This window comes from Ischnura elegans, chromosome 1, assembly GCF_921293095.1.
Source record: "Ischnura elegans chromosome 1, ioIscEleg1.1, whole genome shotgun sequence".
NCBI lineage: Eukaryota > Metazoa > Arthropoda > Insecta > Odonata > Coenagrionidae > Ischnura > Ischnura elegans.
This window is the reverse complement of record NC_060246.1, coordinates 57,280,563-57,296,479: the sequence shown is the minus strand read 5'-3', so window position 1 is coordinate 57,296,479 and position 15,917 is coordinate 57,280,563. Positions and strand designations below refer to the sequence as shown.

The following is a 15,917-nucleotide window of genomic DNA, read 5'->3' as shown; positions in this document are numbered from 1 at the left end:
CTTTTAGTCCAGATATGTTGTTCCTAGTAAAAATATATATTTATATATTACCTTACCTCATTTTTTTTTAGCAAAGAGCACCCTAATTTCCATTTGAGTGAGTTCATTTTTTTTAATCCTTCGCAAAATAAGAGTGATTAAGTACTTTTGACAGCCAACTTTAACCCTTATCTTCTCTCTCTTGTTCTTTGCAGGAAGCGGAAGGAATTAGTGGGCCAAGGGGACGTGGAGGAGGCGGCGGGGGCGGAGTTCGCGGCGGGTGCTGATCAGCCCCCGCACCCGAGGTCCGCCGCACCCCCGCCCAGGGCCCCCATGTCCTCGGCTGCAGCCGCGGCGGCGGCCCAGGCAGCAGCAGCCGCGTCCAATTCCTCCTCATCGCCCTCCGGACACATCGGGCAGGGCGGAAGGAGCGCCTGCCCACAGGGGGATATCGCCTCCGACGCCAACGGAAGTGAGTCTGCACTTTTGTCATTACACTTATTTTTTATCCCTCATGCCATTTAGTGAGGGAGGTAATGAGACAGACAATCTCTTTCATGTTGCGGCGTGATAAGGCAAAGAAAAGGCACGCATTCCGAATGAAATCCAGTCGGTTGTGGAAAGGTTGTGCTATCCTTTCCACATTTCTACTCACCCACCTTGACATAAAGGCTATCTGGTTGACTTAAATTTCGTCGTAATTTGGAAAACTTACACTTCGTTTTGGGCGATTTATTCCCCTCTCACCTTACTCTTGAGCGTATGGTTGAAACATAAAATGTTAAAATTTATTCCCGGAGATTCGTAATGAATACATGAAAAATGATTAACTTTAAGGATTTAGTGGGAAAATTTGTACGTGATTGGTTGGTCGAACTTCATTTGTGGTAGCGTTTCTAAACTCTATCCATGGGAGAAGATTTTCTTTTCTTTTGTCCTATTTTTTCATTTTTTAATTAGTTTTTTTCATCCTCAGTTTATCAGAACGGCAATTAATTCCTAGTTACCTTGCCTAACAATTTCGATCGGTGCTGTGATCTCTACTTCCGATATTTACGTTGCTCTTGATGTCATGTTTTATCATTACCTCGAGGTAATCTTTGTTACCTTTCGTTAGTAACCAGTGAATTTTAATCGTTTCAATTGAATTACCTTCCTCCCGGAATTTTAAATAGTTGAAAGATAAATAATTTCTTAAGACGATAGGACAATAAAAATTGAATAACTAATAACCTATACGCAATGCAGGATTGGAAGATTTATTTTGGAACATACTTATTATTTTACCTTTTTCATATGCTGCAGCCATTATTCATGTTAATTGATTTGATAGTTGATACTTATTGATGAATAAATATCGTAAGTGTTATCAACATTTCTGTGATATTTAATTCTACTCATTGTCGGTTAATTCCTATCCCATTTTTTAAATGTCCATGGATTTCTTCATCTGTTTCGCAGATCAAGGTGGCACTGGACCAGGAGGCCAGGGCTCTGAGGAAGAGACGTGGAGCCGATCCTATTACGAGCACCCACTGACCGCAGCCACGGCGGCAATGCTCAACATTGGCGGGGGATGCGGGGTGGGGGGGACCGAGGATCAGGTAAGAGGTCCATATGTCCCTTTACGTACTATTTAAGCTGTTAAATTCACTCCTGTTAAAAAGGAAAGCTTTTTTGCTACCAATGTACAGAGTGAAGAAAAATTGTGCCACGAAATTTTAACCCAAGACAGCTGATGCCAATAAGAGGCAAAATTAATGATGATATTTAGGCCGAAAATGCAATTTTTAAATTCGGGAACTTTGAGCCAAGCGCTCCGATAGGCCGCGAGTTTGCCCTGTTACCGGATGCCTTGGATGCATCGCGATGTCCGGCAGGCAAAGATTTCGAACTCATGAGTAGTCCAGAGCATCCGGCAATAGGGTAAACTCGCTGCCAATTGGAGCGCTTTATTCAAAGTTTCTGTAGTTTGAGAATGGTGCGGTTCAGACCTGAACATCACTGGTAATTTTGGTTCATACTGGCATCAGCTATCCGGCGTAAAAATTTCTTGACACAATTTTGCTCCAACCTGTGTATACTCCTCTTTCTTGATGTATTACCCGTCATGCATTGCCTCATGATGTTTAATTATCATCTTCCGTCGAATAAAGGTTTCCTCTAAACAGTAGTTTTGTGCAGTTGCAGTTTGATGTAGTTTTATTCTAACAGTAGAAACGTTTTTTTCAGGTCTCCTCCCCCGCTGGAGCCACTATGGGGTTCATCTACGAATATTACAAATTACCGGTTCTTCCGCTTTCAGCTGGCTCCGGGGACAAAGACAAAGATAAACTTGTGGATGTTTGGCCGTAAGTATTAACATTTTAATATTTTTGAAAATTCAACATTCTTATTTTAAGAAATTTTTATAATAGCGATTTTGTATCATAGGATTTTACGAATTAATTTTTATTCCGGTGATTTTAAAATTGTAAACAGCAATTTTGTCAGGGTTAGAGTACGTTGAGTTGAAAAATCAATATGTGCGTCTCAGGAAAAAAACCGCTGCGAAGCATGCATCTCAATATAAATTTGTGCAAAACATTGATTACATTCGTCTGTTTCTGTCGTAAAAACTTCCATTAATTCCTTCCACCAGTACAAATTTTACTTAAGTAGAAACACTTTCGATGAATTTTCAATAGCATGGTGATGTTTTAGCTGTCCTCCAGTTAAATAATGAAACCGTTATAAACCGTAATGTGTGCACCTGGCGCAAAAGAAACAATTTACTCCGTGCAAAATATTTTTTTCGATCGCAAATAATAGCTCTGCATTTCCGAACGTTTCTCTGTCTCCAATTTTTCGAAATTCGTTAAATTTTTTTACTAATCATAGCTCGAGTCATGAACAAGAATTGGTGAGATGAACAAGTGGGGACAAGGGTTAAAATTAGAGAAAAATGAACGGAAAATCGGAGGCAGTTGATGCCGAAAAAAATGCTCATCGGTTGAAAAGATGACAGAGTCGAGGCGAGCGGTAGCGGATGCAGACAAGAGATCAGACGTTGTATTTTAGTTATTAGACGAGGAGAGGTGGGATGTAATGACGGGGGAAAGCGTCTCACCCCACGGCGGACGGAGAGAGAAAATGAAGACTGAAATGTTGAGATGCTCAAGAAATAGCGATGAGCTATGTTTAAAATGATAGGCTGGTTGCTGTCTGTATCTGTGTGTAAGGTTCTCGGATGAAATGCACACCTAAAGACTTTTCACGAAGGAGAAAAGTATGGTGATATTGAAGGGTCTTCCTGAAATGGCAGAAATGCGTCTCTCTTAAGCAAAGTTTCGGAAAAATACTTTTGTTCTTCATATACTAGGTTTTTTTAAGTTTCTCATAAAGAAATATTGGTCACACTCATAATCATACATATTTTTATTTTAAAAATCTAATGCATCGGTGGTTTTCGGAAAGTGTATCCCTTCCGTTATAATGTCTACTAATTTAATTTTTGACACGATTGTAGCTTACCATTGGAGTCAGGAAATGGAAAGTTCAATTTCCTCATCTATATTCAACTTTTATTGAAGCTAAAACCATAACTCTAGCAATACTTTAGGTTTTAAACATGATCTTGTTTGCGATCTGAGACCAAGGCGAGGATAATCGATATTGGGACTCGTATTTCGGCGAGAGCAGGCAGCCGGAAAGAGTGCAATCTCGAGAAAGATGATTGCTCACCAATCCTTTTCCTGTACGTGCTTTCCCTAAGCTACCCATCCAAGCCTAAACTCTCCGTTCTCGTCCCTACGTTGCCCATCATGTCTGTCGACGAACCGTTGGAGGGAAATTGGGCGCGTGTGTTTAAGAGATGCCCGTCGTCTCTGGCAGCCTCGTCAGTGCCATTGGACCCGTCATTTCTACTCCTCTCTCCGCTGACCACCTTTCCACCCGACCCTCTGCACCGCGTCCCACCAATTTCGCCATCCTGATTACCGACTCTGCGGGCACCGCAGCCAATTTTGCGGTCAGTGGCTGGTATAAATCTCGATGCCATATCCCTTTCGGAGCTGCTGTGCTTCCATCCTACTTCCCCTCGAGCCTCTTCCACCTCCGAAACTTTTTTCTCTCTCCTTATCTCTCCAACTTGCTGGCTCATTCCAGAATTATTTTGACCATAGGTCTGGTCCGCTGGTTTGACACGGTGTCATAGCCCACTATATTCTTTGACAGCGGTAAAGCGGAACCAAAAGACTCCACACCTTCCGCTATCCGAGGTCATTTTTGGCTCCATTCATGGACTGTTATTTTTAGGTATTTGCCATATGATGATTACGAGCAAGTAATGATACCAGATTGTGCAAAGAGTTTTCATGTAGTTGGTGGGGTGCTTGGATAGCTAAAGTGTGTTCCGGATCAAAAGATGTTTTCAAGACGCTCTACTCGTATTTCACCTTAATACCTAAGTATTTTTTGTTTATTTTGATTGTCGCTATAGTATTTTAGCATTTGGTGATTACGGTTAAATAATATTGATGAAAAGTAAGATATTTCGAGTCATTATCAATTTATTGACAGCAATCCTTTCAAAATTTGGCGCTTTATGAAAGATCGTGTAAGATTTAGTATAAACATTATAACATCAATGAGGATGTAATTTTTATCGGTGATAGAAAATCGAAATATTTTTTCCCTATATACTAGAATATATATTAGAAAAATGTTGCTCTCTTACGATCATTTCCTCGCGTCATTACTAGCTAGTGGCCACTTTTGCTTTGAGGGTCCCACGAATAAAGCAGGTAACATCCGTTCATTTAATCCACTCTTGGCTACAAGGGTATTAAATCTATTACAAAGATTTCTACCCTCTCCAGAGTTTTGTGATTGTGATCGTGAGGTAGCTTACTAGGCATCAGCATGGCATGACGTTTATCGCGTGCTAAAATCGTATACTTATTCAAATTAAAAGTTTCCGATTGTAAATCAATGACCTGGTAATATATGACTCTTAATCCGTTCACTTATCCCATTACGATACATCTTGTGCTGTTATTAAGCTAGGAAGGAGTCTTTGGCCTGAAAGTAGATGACAATCAGCCCGCACATTCTATTGTCCGAGAGAAATCTAGATAATACTTACTGCCTTAATGCCTATCCAGGCTCCTCGCTGCAGGGGAAATAATTCTGTGTGCATTCAATCCACTTAAGCTTCGCCCTTATCTTTCTTTCCCTTTGTTGTAAGACTTTATCGTCCTTACCTCTCCCTTTTATACATTTTAGTTCTTTTGCTTTCCCAGATAAAAGATATGAAGAGAATAAAACACCTTATTCGTCATTCGCGTATGTTTAAAAATAAATGGTTACTTTATATACAGCATTAAACATTCGCTTTCAAATCCTATGTGATTTACTTCTATACGAATTTACCGTGATTGAATTCGTTTTCAATCGATAAATGCAAGCTCCATAAATGTATGATACACCAAAGATAAAATATTCATGGTGAAAGCCGACATATAATATCCAAATCCATATACAATGGGTGACTGTCTAAACTGTAGTTCATTGATTGTTTCGCAAACGCTTCTTCGACTGTGAAACTGCTAATCTGTTAGTGGGAATGAGTAAAAAGGTGCAGTACCGGTTTGCGTTTGTAATGTATCTCAATAATTTTATGAGCCATTATGGTCAAAATAAGTTTTCCGTTGAATTAGCTAAGCAGTTGTATTGTGCTCAGATAGTAGCGGGATATATTAATTTTCATGCGAGACTAAACGTTATTCCCATCTTTACGAGGGTGAAAGGCGGTATAATAGCGAAACTTACCGATATTTCAGAGCGATGGGATGAGTGTGGACCTCAATCATACTCAAGTGCTTGGGATCATATGCGCAAACACAGGCAAAAACTCCCCGGGGCAGGATCGCGCTCATATCTTTCAACCGTTGTGAAGCTAATGGGAGCTCAGCATCCGCCTGAGGAGGCACCCCTTCCTAGATCTTTTCCGAAGGAGCGAAGGAATTGATAAACGCCATCCTTTTCGACTTAAGGATGGTTGAGGATGTCGCCTTTTTCTGAAATGAGGGGAGAGGGTCTTAAACCCTTCCACTTCATTTTATTTTCTGAATATCGTGCTCCTATCTTCTTATTTATTGATTCTGTGGTACTTTTTGAATGGAATGGCAGGTAATGAAATTATATTTTGTAGTTTATAATGAACGCAGAACAGTGTAATAAAAAGTTATTGTTATTTCATATTCTAAAGTATCTAGTTAATACATCTAGAACACAGCTATCGCTACTCGTATAAAATCATTTTCTTCCTTCCAATGCATCATATTTCATGAAATATGAGTTCTTCATGTCTATTATGGATGTTTTAACGTTGTTAAACTTTCAAAATATTTATTTCAATCCCCCAAATAGTGCTAAAACTATGAAAATCTGATAACGAGCTACATTGAGCGATTTGACCTAGGAATTTCATGACGAGCTAGACTCAAGGGGTAAGATTGATCATTTTACCAACATATGACAAAATAATGTGAACTATTATAAACCACCAATTGAGAGCGTTGATATGAAGTTTGACCTGAACTGATCTTTTCCTCATTTATGAAAAATTGATGCAGTTGCTCAATAACTAAAAATCCTTGATTGCAGTGGGTATAAATTAGAATTGGGTATAATTCGGATCCTTGAAATTAATTCAAATTAAAAAACACGAAATATATAAGATAACACCAAGCTGTAATGACTACAAATATTACTGACTACGTCGAGGTAAGATGAGGAGGGTACAGTTTGAATCTAGGAAGTTATCATCGTTGTGCGTAAAATTGCAAAAACGAGCAATGGAGCGGGCCTTTTGTTTTTCTCTCTCCCTCTCCCTCGAAGAGCCGGATTGCTGAGATCGTGAGTCAGCGGAGAGGGAGGGGGTAAGTGCGGGGGTGGGGATTTCGCGTGCGTGGGAGGAGTGGCGCGGAGTATGTGCGCCCTTTGACGGCCCATCATTCGTAAGAGCAAACAGTTATGTGCTGCGGTGGGGAGGGAATGGGGAGGTGGATAGATACTTGTAGAGGAACAAGGCAGAAGGTCGGGGTCGGACGAGAGTCTGGGGAGGTGGTGTGTGCTCACGCTCTTGGCCGCGCGGTGTCGCGATCTTCGCTTCGGCAATGGCCTTAAAGGGATTACAATGCCATGCCTTTAAACCCGCTCGTCTATTCCGCAGTATATTACCGCATTATCCGGCTCATTTCGCCATTATATCCCCGCATGATATCCTCTCCGCTATCACTTAAGTTGTTCCTCGGGCTCGGGTGATGTGTACCTAGGAGGGTATTTTTACTCCTTCGGTCCGCGCTTTGCAGAATTGCATGGAGATGAAGCGATTCAAGCTCTAGGCACATTTTCCCAACTTCACCCGCCAGCTTAGTTGCGTAGTAATTCATAATGGTGAAATTATTTAACCTGAGCATTACCCAAAACGTCTTTTATTACACTTAGTCTGCTCTACCTTTTATTTTTGCTGATTTATATTGGTAGGACATATTTGGATGTTTGGCGTTATAGCGAATTCATGAAACGGTTTATTCATATCCTTTTTTAAATAATCCATTTCCCGCTTATTCAAATATATTTGATAGTTGCAGAGACGCTTGTGGTCGCTGCAGTAGCGATAATGGGATCCTGTGTTGTGAAAGAAATAAGCGAAATTCATTGTTTTCGTGCGTAAAGATAAAAGTTAATCTTATTCTAGAAGAATAGCAAACCTGATATGTTTCTTCACAGCAATTAATTTACGCAGTCGTACATTTTTACTCGTTTTAGTTGTGTTTTTCGCTCATGTTCGTTTCTTTGCTATCAGTCGAGATAACAAGTCATAATTCCATTTTTGTATGCACCCTTGACCTCAGATCTCTGTATGCACGCATAAAATAACCATTAACTGAATAATTAATCCGTATATTTTCATTTTTGATACCACCAGGAGCGTAATGAACAATAATTGTGTCGGGTGTTTCCCGCGGAGAGCACCGGGTGAAAATGCACGCTATAAATTAAGATAAAAACCCTCACTTGCTGGACGTATGGTCGTTTCCTTAATTATAGGGAATCCAAGAAGTCATGCGTTATTTTTTTGGATCCAAACTCGGAAGGATCCGATGTACTCGATAAGGGGGTCGCTTGAGGGAAAGGATATAAACTATTAGCAAACACCTCATTGTCTATGTTGGTGTTCCTCTCCTTTTTATGCGGTATTTTATCCGATTTCCCCCTCTTCTCTGTCATCTCCACGTCTTAACCCGTTCCGGCTCGCTCCCTTCCCCCTTGCCAACGACCGCACGATAATAGCGGACGCATTTTTCAGTTGCATCGTGCAGCTCACTCCCGGCGAAGGTGCAACAGGATGCGACACGAGTTGGATGAAGGGTCAAAGGACGTCTGTTGGCGCGGTGTGGGGATGTTAGCGGTAGAAGGATGCGAAGACTTCGCTATGCGTCCAGCGGAGAATTAAGGTTACGTTGAAGGTTTCCGTATTCTTCTTCCGAACGAAATTTCCTTAAATCCTCATTCTTCTAGAACCCATATTATCTTCAAGGTCCATAAAATACGAGGCCCGCGTCAAATACAAAGACGTACAATTAAAGTCGTCACTGAAGACCGTAGCGGAGTAAGCAGCCGAAACATTGGGAAACCCGGATTGAGGCCTGGGAAATTTTTTGCCGTTTATTATAAGTTATGACTTATCAAATTCTCTTCAATGAAAAATCATCATATTTACTAAGATATTATAACTTATATTTCTGTTTTCTTTGAAACATAATTTGGTGCGGGTAGATGGCGTCAAAAAAGTAATATTCAAATATTTTAATGGGTTCATTTTAGTAAGTGAATTTCGTAGATATCTTAGATCATTTATTTTGTTTTACGCACCATACATTATGCTTATTTTACTATACAGCTACTGGTATTTTGCTTCAGAAGATTGCCCACATTTTAAAATTGATTCGAGTATTCACGAATCTCTTAGGTGACTTTAATTCACTTTTATCCTGGACTAGCATAAATGAATCGCTAACTGCAGAAAGCCATAATGTCCAAGTTGGGGAATTTTTGGACGGTTGGGCGAAAATCTCTAGCCAACTCCCTTAAAATATTTTACCTACTTTACTAGTATACCGTAAAACGGCCTGACTTTGCCCCAAATATTTTGACTCCTCACTTTATTTTTTGTTTAAATCGCTTGAAATATTTTTTTAAATTTTTTATTTCTTTCCGGTTAGATTGTTGATATTTTACAGTTACTGAAAATCAACTTTTTAGATCAGTAATGTATTCAAAATATTTTTTTTTATTTTTTAATGTCGTTGGAGCAAAGTCAGGCGGGAATCGGGTGACTTTTCCCCAACATTTTATTCCTATTGTAACACACACAAGAAAAGGTTTTTGGAGAAATTAAATATCGTAGGAGTATTTTAAAGAGATTATATGTTAAAAAGTATCAACTTTAAGACTAGGCCACTCATACTCATAATTTTTTTTATATTTAGAGGGCATTTTACTACCTACACCAAAAATGAACGAAAATAAATTGTAAGGACATGGGAGGGCGAAAGGAAAACAGAAAACTCAAATTCAACAGTAACTTTACGATAAAACATTGAACATTCCCATGAAATGAGAAACTATGTGACTTTTCTCTAAGAATATGTCAGGGGTAAAGTCATTACGGATTTCTCTGAAAAGGTACGTTGTCCCAGAAACTTGCTAATATAATCCTTCGTGATTGATGTGAACAAAAATATGATTTATGCAGCTGATCTATGGTGAATTTTGAGTAAAAACATACATAACTCAACTTCTGGAAGCGTCTAGGAGGCCGACAATCAGCAACTTTTTACATATTAACTTTAGTACCACAAAAACACCCTCCTCACAAAATCTACAGCACCCTTCACTAGAACATGCAAGACTACTGGAAAAACCTTTTAATGTCTTGCAGTGTTGCCAAAGAATCCAAGAAAAATAAAATAAACCTCCAAATTTACAACATAGTATCCATTTCTATGAAATGAAACATTGTTGACGGGGTGGGGAAAAGTCAGGCCGCTTGGGGTAAAGTCAGGCCGTTTTACGGTATGTACAAGTTCCGAATTCCCAGTCATGTAAAAAAAATATTAAAAATTTATATATGTGCTGAATATGGGTTTTCTTTTTCTCTCCTTTAAAGTTAGTCAAACTGGACAAAGTTAGCGGTTCAAATAGGTAACACACGTGTGCGAAGTTTCAAGCCAGTTAGTACATTTTCAAAACAACGATCCAGTCCCCTTAATAGGATAAAGAGTAGTGGAATGCGCCGAGCGAGAAGTTAATAGGGTGAAAAGGGCTGCCGGGGTTAGATGTGAAGGGTGAGATATGCACGACTTCAAGATGGATGCACTCGACGGGAATTGGAGGAAAGAGTACCGCATATGCCGATAGGTTTAGAAGTAGGTCATTAAGGGGAAGATAACGACGTCTTGGTGTGAATGCTAGAGTGATTTTTGAAATTTTAGCATTTCAAGGGAGGCCGTGGAGTCATGAAAGGTGATCTAAGATCGCGCCAGTTCCCTTTCTGTCTCTTTTTTCCTCGACTTGACAGGTGCAGTCGCTTTTACTGTTTGCGTAAAGTAGGTATTCGTGAACTGTTTCCGAGACCCTTTTCTGTTGAAATCTCCGGCACGCTTCAAGGCTCATTTCCTTGATCGTTAAAAAATCCCGTAACCATGGAAAAGGGCGCAAAAAAACAGACCAAAATTAAAGGTTGAGTTCAAATCTTTGGCCATGATTTTGCAGTTTTATTTTCAATGCTAAGACTAGGGTAACGTTGGTATTTCTTTTTTTCCTGAATTGTTGGGTAAAGTGAGCGAATGAACGGTGCTCTGAGAAAATGGTCTCTCTTTTATCAAATTATAACCAAGGTCACGGTCGAAGTTCGTCAAAGACGTTAGAAATACGGTAGAGGGTAAGTTAAAAGTGATGACTTGTCATAGGTGTTGAAAAACAGGTACGCATATGTAGTAAAGAAAGTTGAACGGAACATGCAAGAGCTTTATGCATGCAGAAAGGTCAAAATTTAAGTTCGGTTCGGATCTTCAAACCTGACGATTCACACAACGTGAACCGTAAAATATTGGTATCTTTACTTAATAATCTTTTTCGATAACGTATGTTACTATTTGCTTTTAATCATAGGATATACAGCGTTTAAAAGGAATGATTTATTCGAATTTAAAGAGGCACGCAGTTTTTTTATCCGCCGACCTCCCTTCTCAATTACCTACGTTAGGAATTAAGAGAACCAATTTTTCTCACCTAATTCCAATAAAAATGTGTCAAATAGCTCGTGATATACTCGCAAAAATGCCCTCAAAACCGATACTCCCTCACTCGCACGTTTGTATCTCCTCTTCCGAAAAAAAAACTCTCCAGTAAAGAGCTTCAACAATCACTGCTCTCTCGGGCGAGTCGAAATCAATTCAGGGCGAAGAAAAACCGAAGTGAATAAGTGCCCGTCCGAGTTGAAAAAAAAATTGCGAGCTTTTTCTTTAGAGAGTCGCCGTGGAGTGAAAATGCTCACGCTTCCACCTCTGTGTTGGGCCGAGGCAGTTGCCTCCAAAGTTTCATGAAGTAGCAAACCCCTTTCGCTGAATGGACTCCGTTGGAATAATGCAGGGGGATGGAGTCAAAATATGTAACGCGGGACGACGCGAAGTCGAAGAGACAGCACAATGGGAAGCAGAATAGGAGGTAAGGATGAGATGAGGATCAGAATTGAGGAGAAGGTAGGTTTGCTCGCCCGGGAGCGTGATAGGGATAGGGTCGGGCGGAAAGCGCGTGTGTCGCAGGGAGAGAGGCGCATTATCGAAGGACGCCGTTCCGTAAGGGTTCATTCGGGCGGAAAAAAACCTTCTTCACATAGCTACTCTATCGCGCACCTCATAGGGGGCGCAACTATTCCTGCATCGGGAATACCCTACGGGATCGTCGTGGGGGAAAATCAGGTGATCTGGCTCCTTTACACCGGGCCTCAATATCCGCAGCTAATGGGATTTTCCAACCTTTGAGTAAAGGAAACGGGGACACCCAACCGATTACCACGAGGAATTTTAAGTGCTCTTTTTACGATGGAATGCAAAGCAATTCAAACTGGATTCATTTCCTTGAGAACATTAATTTTACTCCTGAATTGATTACTTACCTCTGTGTATTAAACATTTAAAGTGAGAACTGGTATTCCGTTAGGGTATACATTTTCTCAAAAGAATGAGGGATGGATATTGGAGAACTTTGCGCAAGCTTAATTCTAAAGAGAATTTTCATTTGGACCGAATATGTATAGTTCATCCTTTCAATATTTATATTTCATCGTCGTTACCCTTTTGCTAAAGAGAGAAAAAACTCTGCCACATATAATTAGTACCTTTTGAAAATTCAGAGCCAAGAAAGAGTAAATTTGACCATATATACTCTGAATGAATCCTGGGTTGAATTCCATGACCTTTGTATCTTTTGCGTGCGTTTGGTCCATCAATAATTCACCATAAAAAGTATAGGATGGATAAATACCATTGAAATTGGCAAACATTTCTCATATCAATTCGTCAGATTTTAGGAGTCAAGTGCAAGTGCAATTATAATTCCGCATTTCATCTCTAGCGACCTTAGGCGTCAATTGATAAGACTCTCGTTATGAAAGACTTAAGCTAATAGTCAACAAATTTTACAAAATCGCAATATTTTGGCAATGAAAGGATCGATATCAAAAGACTAACACTAAGAGGAATATTACCATCTGTTTAAGAGAGTATTAGCGATATTTAAACCGAAGGTGGTAATATTTTGGTTAACGCAATGGATACGAAGCAAATTACAGTAATTTTATCGGTAAGACACCAGCTTGCGGCGCGGGAGATTATCCGTACTCTTCGAGCGGCCGTTATTCACGTCGTTTAATCGCGCGTAGCTATAAAATATTCCCTCGCGGATTACCCACCCACCCCGGCAACAAAACTCACCTTACACCCCCCGCCCAACGCCGTTATAGAGGGATCTCCCCAACCCACCCATCCTTTTGCATCCTCACTCCCCTCCCCATTCTTTTTTTTTACCCTCCCCCTCCCCTTTTCCCTGCGTCCCATCCTTTTCTTCTCGACCCGATGTCCGTAACCCCGACCTCAAAAGGGCCCAAAGTCTGCCTTTTTATATTAGTATGATTTATACGCGAGTGCCTGGCATGACTTAACACGGAAACTCTGTAAATCACCGGCGGAATGTTTCGGGCGAGGATGGTGAGGAAAATGCCGATTCTAATTGACCCGCGTATCGTCTTCTGCAGCTCTAAAATATGCACATACCGGTGTGATTTAGGCGTGGGAAGTTTTGGTCCCGAAGGATTTGCTTCATGCGGTGATTACAAAGGTTTATGCGAAAAGGTGCATGTTCTTGGGACACATTGTCTATGTCAAGGTTGTGCAGAAAAAAATAAGAAAACGATGTACTCCCCAGGTTTTTATGGGTAGTAAATTTCGCAAACGACCCATTCACATCGATGGTTTTGTGAACAGATCAGAGTAAACTATTACCTACAGGCATGTTAAAACTACTAAGTTTTAATTATTTAAGTATATTTACATGGGATAAAAATTTCGATTGTGAATAATTAAGAAAAAATAGTTTCAATTGAAATAGCAGAATTAAAATTTGTTTTGATAAAATTGAAATGATAGTAAGTAGCTAATATTTTATTCACTAGAAGTAACAGATGTTGCTTTATCCTCATTCACAATGTATGAGACTTAATTTGCTGGAGAACATCATTCATAAGATTGTATTTGAAGCAAAAACGGAATAAATCATTTTGAGTGCCGGTGTTGGAGTTATTAATATTAAAATTTCATATTTGGATTATTACCGCGGCAGATATGTATACATGAGACTTCCGAGAATAGCACCTTTCACACAACACTCTAGATTCCTATTTCTCGTCGGTGTTAATTTTCTTCTGTGCAATGAGTGTCATGGCAACGCACCAATATCTCTTAGTGATCAACCCGAGTTAGTTAAACGGAATTATGTGTAATTGTTGTTTTTCTATACGTAACATCTTCAATTTATGATGTCACTGCCGGCCACGCATTGCAATAATAGAGAACGCTATTCCTGTTTCAAGAGCCACCTCACTATTAAATCCGACTAGTGCCGCAATTGCAAGAGATTACCAGGTAATTTGTGGCATGGATGAACTAAAGCTTATGCTTCGTCTCAAAAGATTGAATTTTCATGTCTCATGCTCGAAGGATTTTTCCAAGTTAGGTCTATCGACTTAGAAAGAAACACCGTCTCTCATTCTCTATGTTTTAACGCGATAAATCTCATGCTATTAGCGTCACGGAGCGAGGAATAATAGTCTTTATTCACTCGAAGCCGTCCGGTGCTGAGCCATCGCGCGCAATGTAAGAACACATTCACATTTTCCTCGTTTACGGAGAGCTTCGTAAAATGGCTTATCTTCCTCACCCTAAACATATTTTTATTTTATTTTATTTTTATTTTATTCTCAAACCACCGGATACAGCTCTTATTGGCCATTTTACACCGGGGTGTTCAACAAATGTAACAAGTAAACGTACACAAACGATTAATTTAAAGCGTCCCTACAGTGATTAATTTATTTTCAATATTCTTCATTTATGGATGTAATCGAATGTTGTCTTTGCTATTTCAATACAATTTTTTGAGGTTTTATCTTTCGACCAAATGGAAAATTTTCAAATTTTGCCATAAGTACTTCGAGGCCAAGTCAGGATTCTGAAGAAATCGAGAGAAGTTTCTTTGGCTATTTTTAATGCTTGAAGTAAGCTCAATGGTAGAGAATGGGCTCCAAGTGTGCTTTCTAAGACATCCAACAAAATATTTGACGGTGACTTTGAACTATAGAAATGCAATCAATGCATGAACTGCGTAGGGTACTTTACTGTGTTCTTTCTATTTTAAAGGCTTCGATCCAATCTCTCCCCATCCTACCCGCTCATTACCGCCTTGGCATTTTTCTTACGGAGGCAAAATTATCTCATTTTTAATTCTTGCTGTCGCTGGTTTCCCTATGCCTTCTTCGCAAAGTGTATATTTGTCCTTGACCCTATTTTGTCCGTAGCTTTCAAGTTTCGGAACACATCAGCCTGTACTCATGTGTTTAAAGTAATGGTTTACTTGCATGGTCATCAGACTAAACAAGTCCAGAATCTTGTCCAACATGTTTTGAACTTGCTGTCTTACATTATTTCCCGCCAATCTCGTCGGATTCGTGTTTTCTGAGTATCAGCTTCGTTTTTAACCGTCATTTTTAGAGCGCTTTGCGCCCTCGCCTCACACCGCGGCCCCATCCCCTCCTCATAAAAAATATGTATATTTTTTTCTTCTCTCTCTCTTTCTCCGCACCACATGCTCCCTTTGTTTCGTTCTTTCTCATCGTTCACCCTTGCCTTTGAAGGCGGGCTGCTACTATCCTCGGGGATTTCTTCCTGTGCGTTTTGCGATGGCGATGCGTGAGTTAGTATTAACCACACCGGAACCGGTTTTATGAGACGAAAGGAGTAGTAAATGCACGAGAAGGAAAGGATGAGGCGAGTAAAAAAAAGCATTTTGTTAAAGGTTGGTTAGAAGCGAGGATCCAATGATTTTGTTTTCCGCCATCAAGAACGGTTCATGGAAAAAAATGACGATGAATTAACGCCGAGGCGTGGTTGAAATTTCAACTGTTTCGTCGCCGGAAGTGGGATGTTCTTAGAACAAATTGCACAGAGCTGGTGTGGAGTTACGGGAGGAGTTGAGGTGAAATTCGGTTCCGTTGAATATGCCGCGAAATTAACTCACGGGTGCAATCCATTATTAGCTGCACCGTTTATTTA

General features: G+C 40.0%; 1 protein-coding gene across 4 annotated transcripts in view; it reads left to right on the top strand.

Annotated features, from left to right (window-relative positions):
- LOC124161070 overlaps nt 1-15,917 on the top strand; it is a 485,504-nt gene that overhangs the window by 286,832 nt on the left and 182,755 nt on the right. For all 4 annotated transcript variants that reach the window (XM_046537253.1, XM_046537271.1, XM_046537264.1 and 1 more), the window contains exons 3-5: nt 195-451; nt 1,441-1,583; nt 2,212-2,330. In XM_046537253.1, the coding sequence (XP_046393209.1) occupies nt 195-451; nt 1,441-1,583; nt 2,212-2,330 (519 nt within the window). The remainder of the gene's footprint in view (nt 1-194; nt 452-1,440; nt 1,584-2,211; nt 2,331-15,917) is intronic.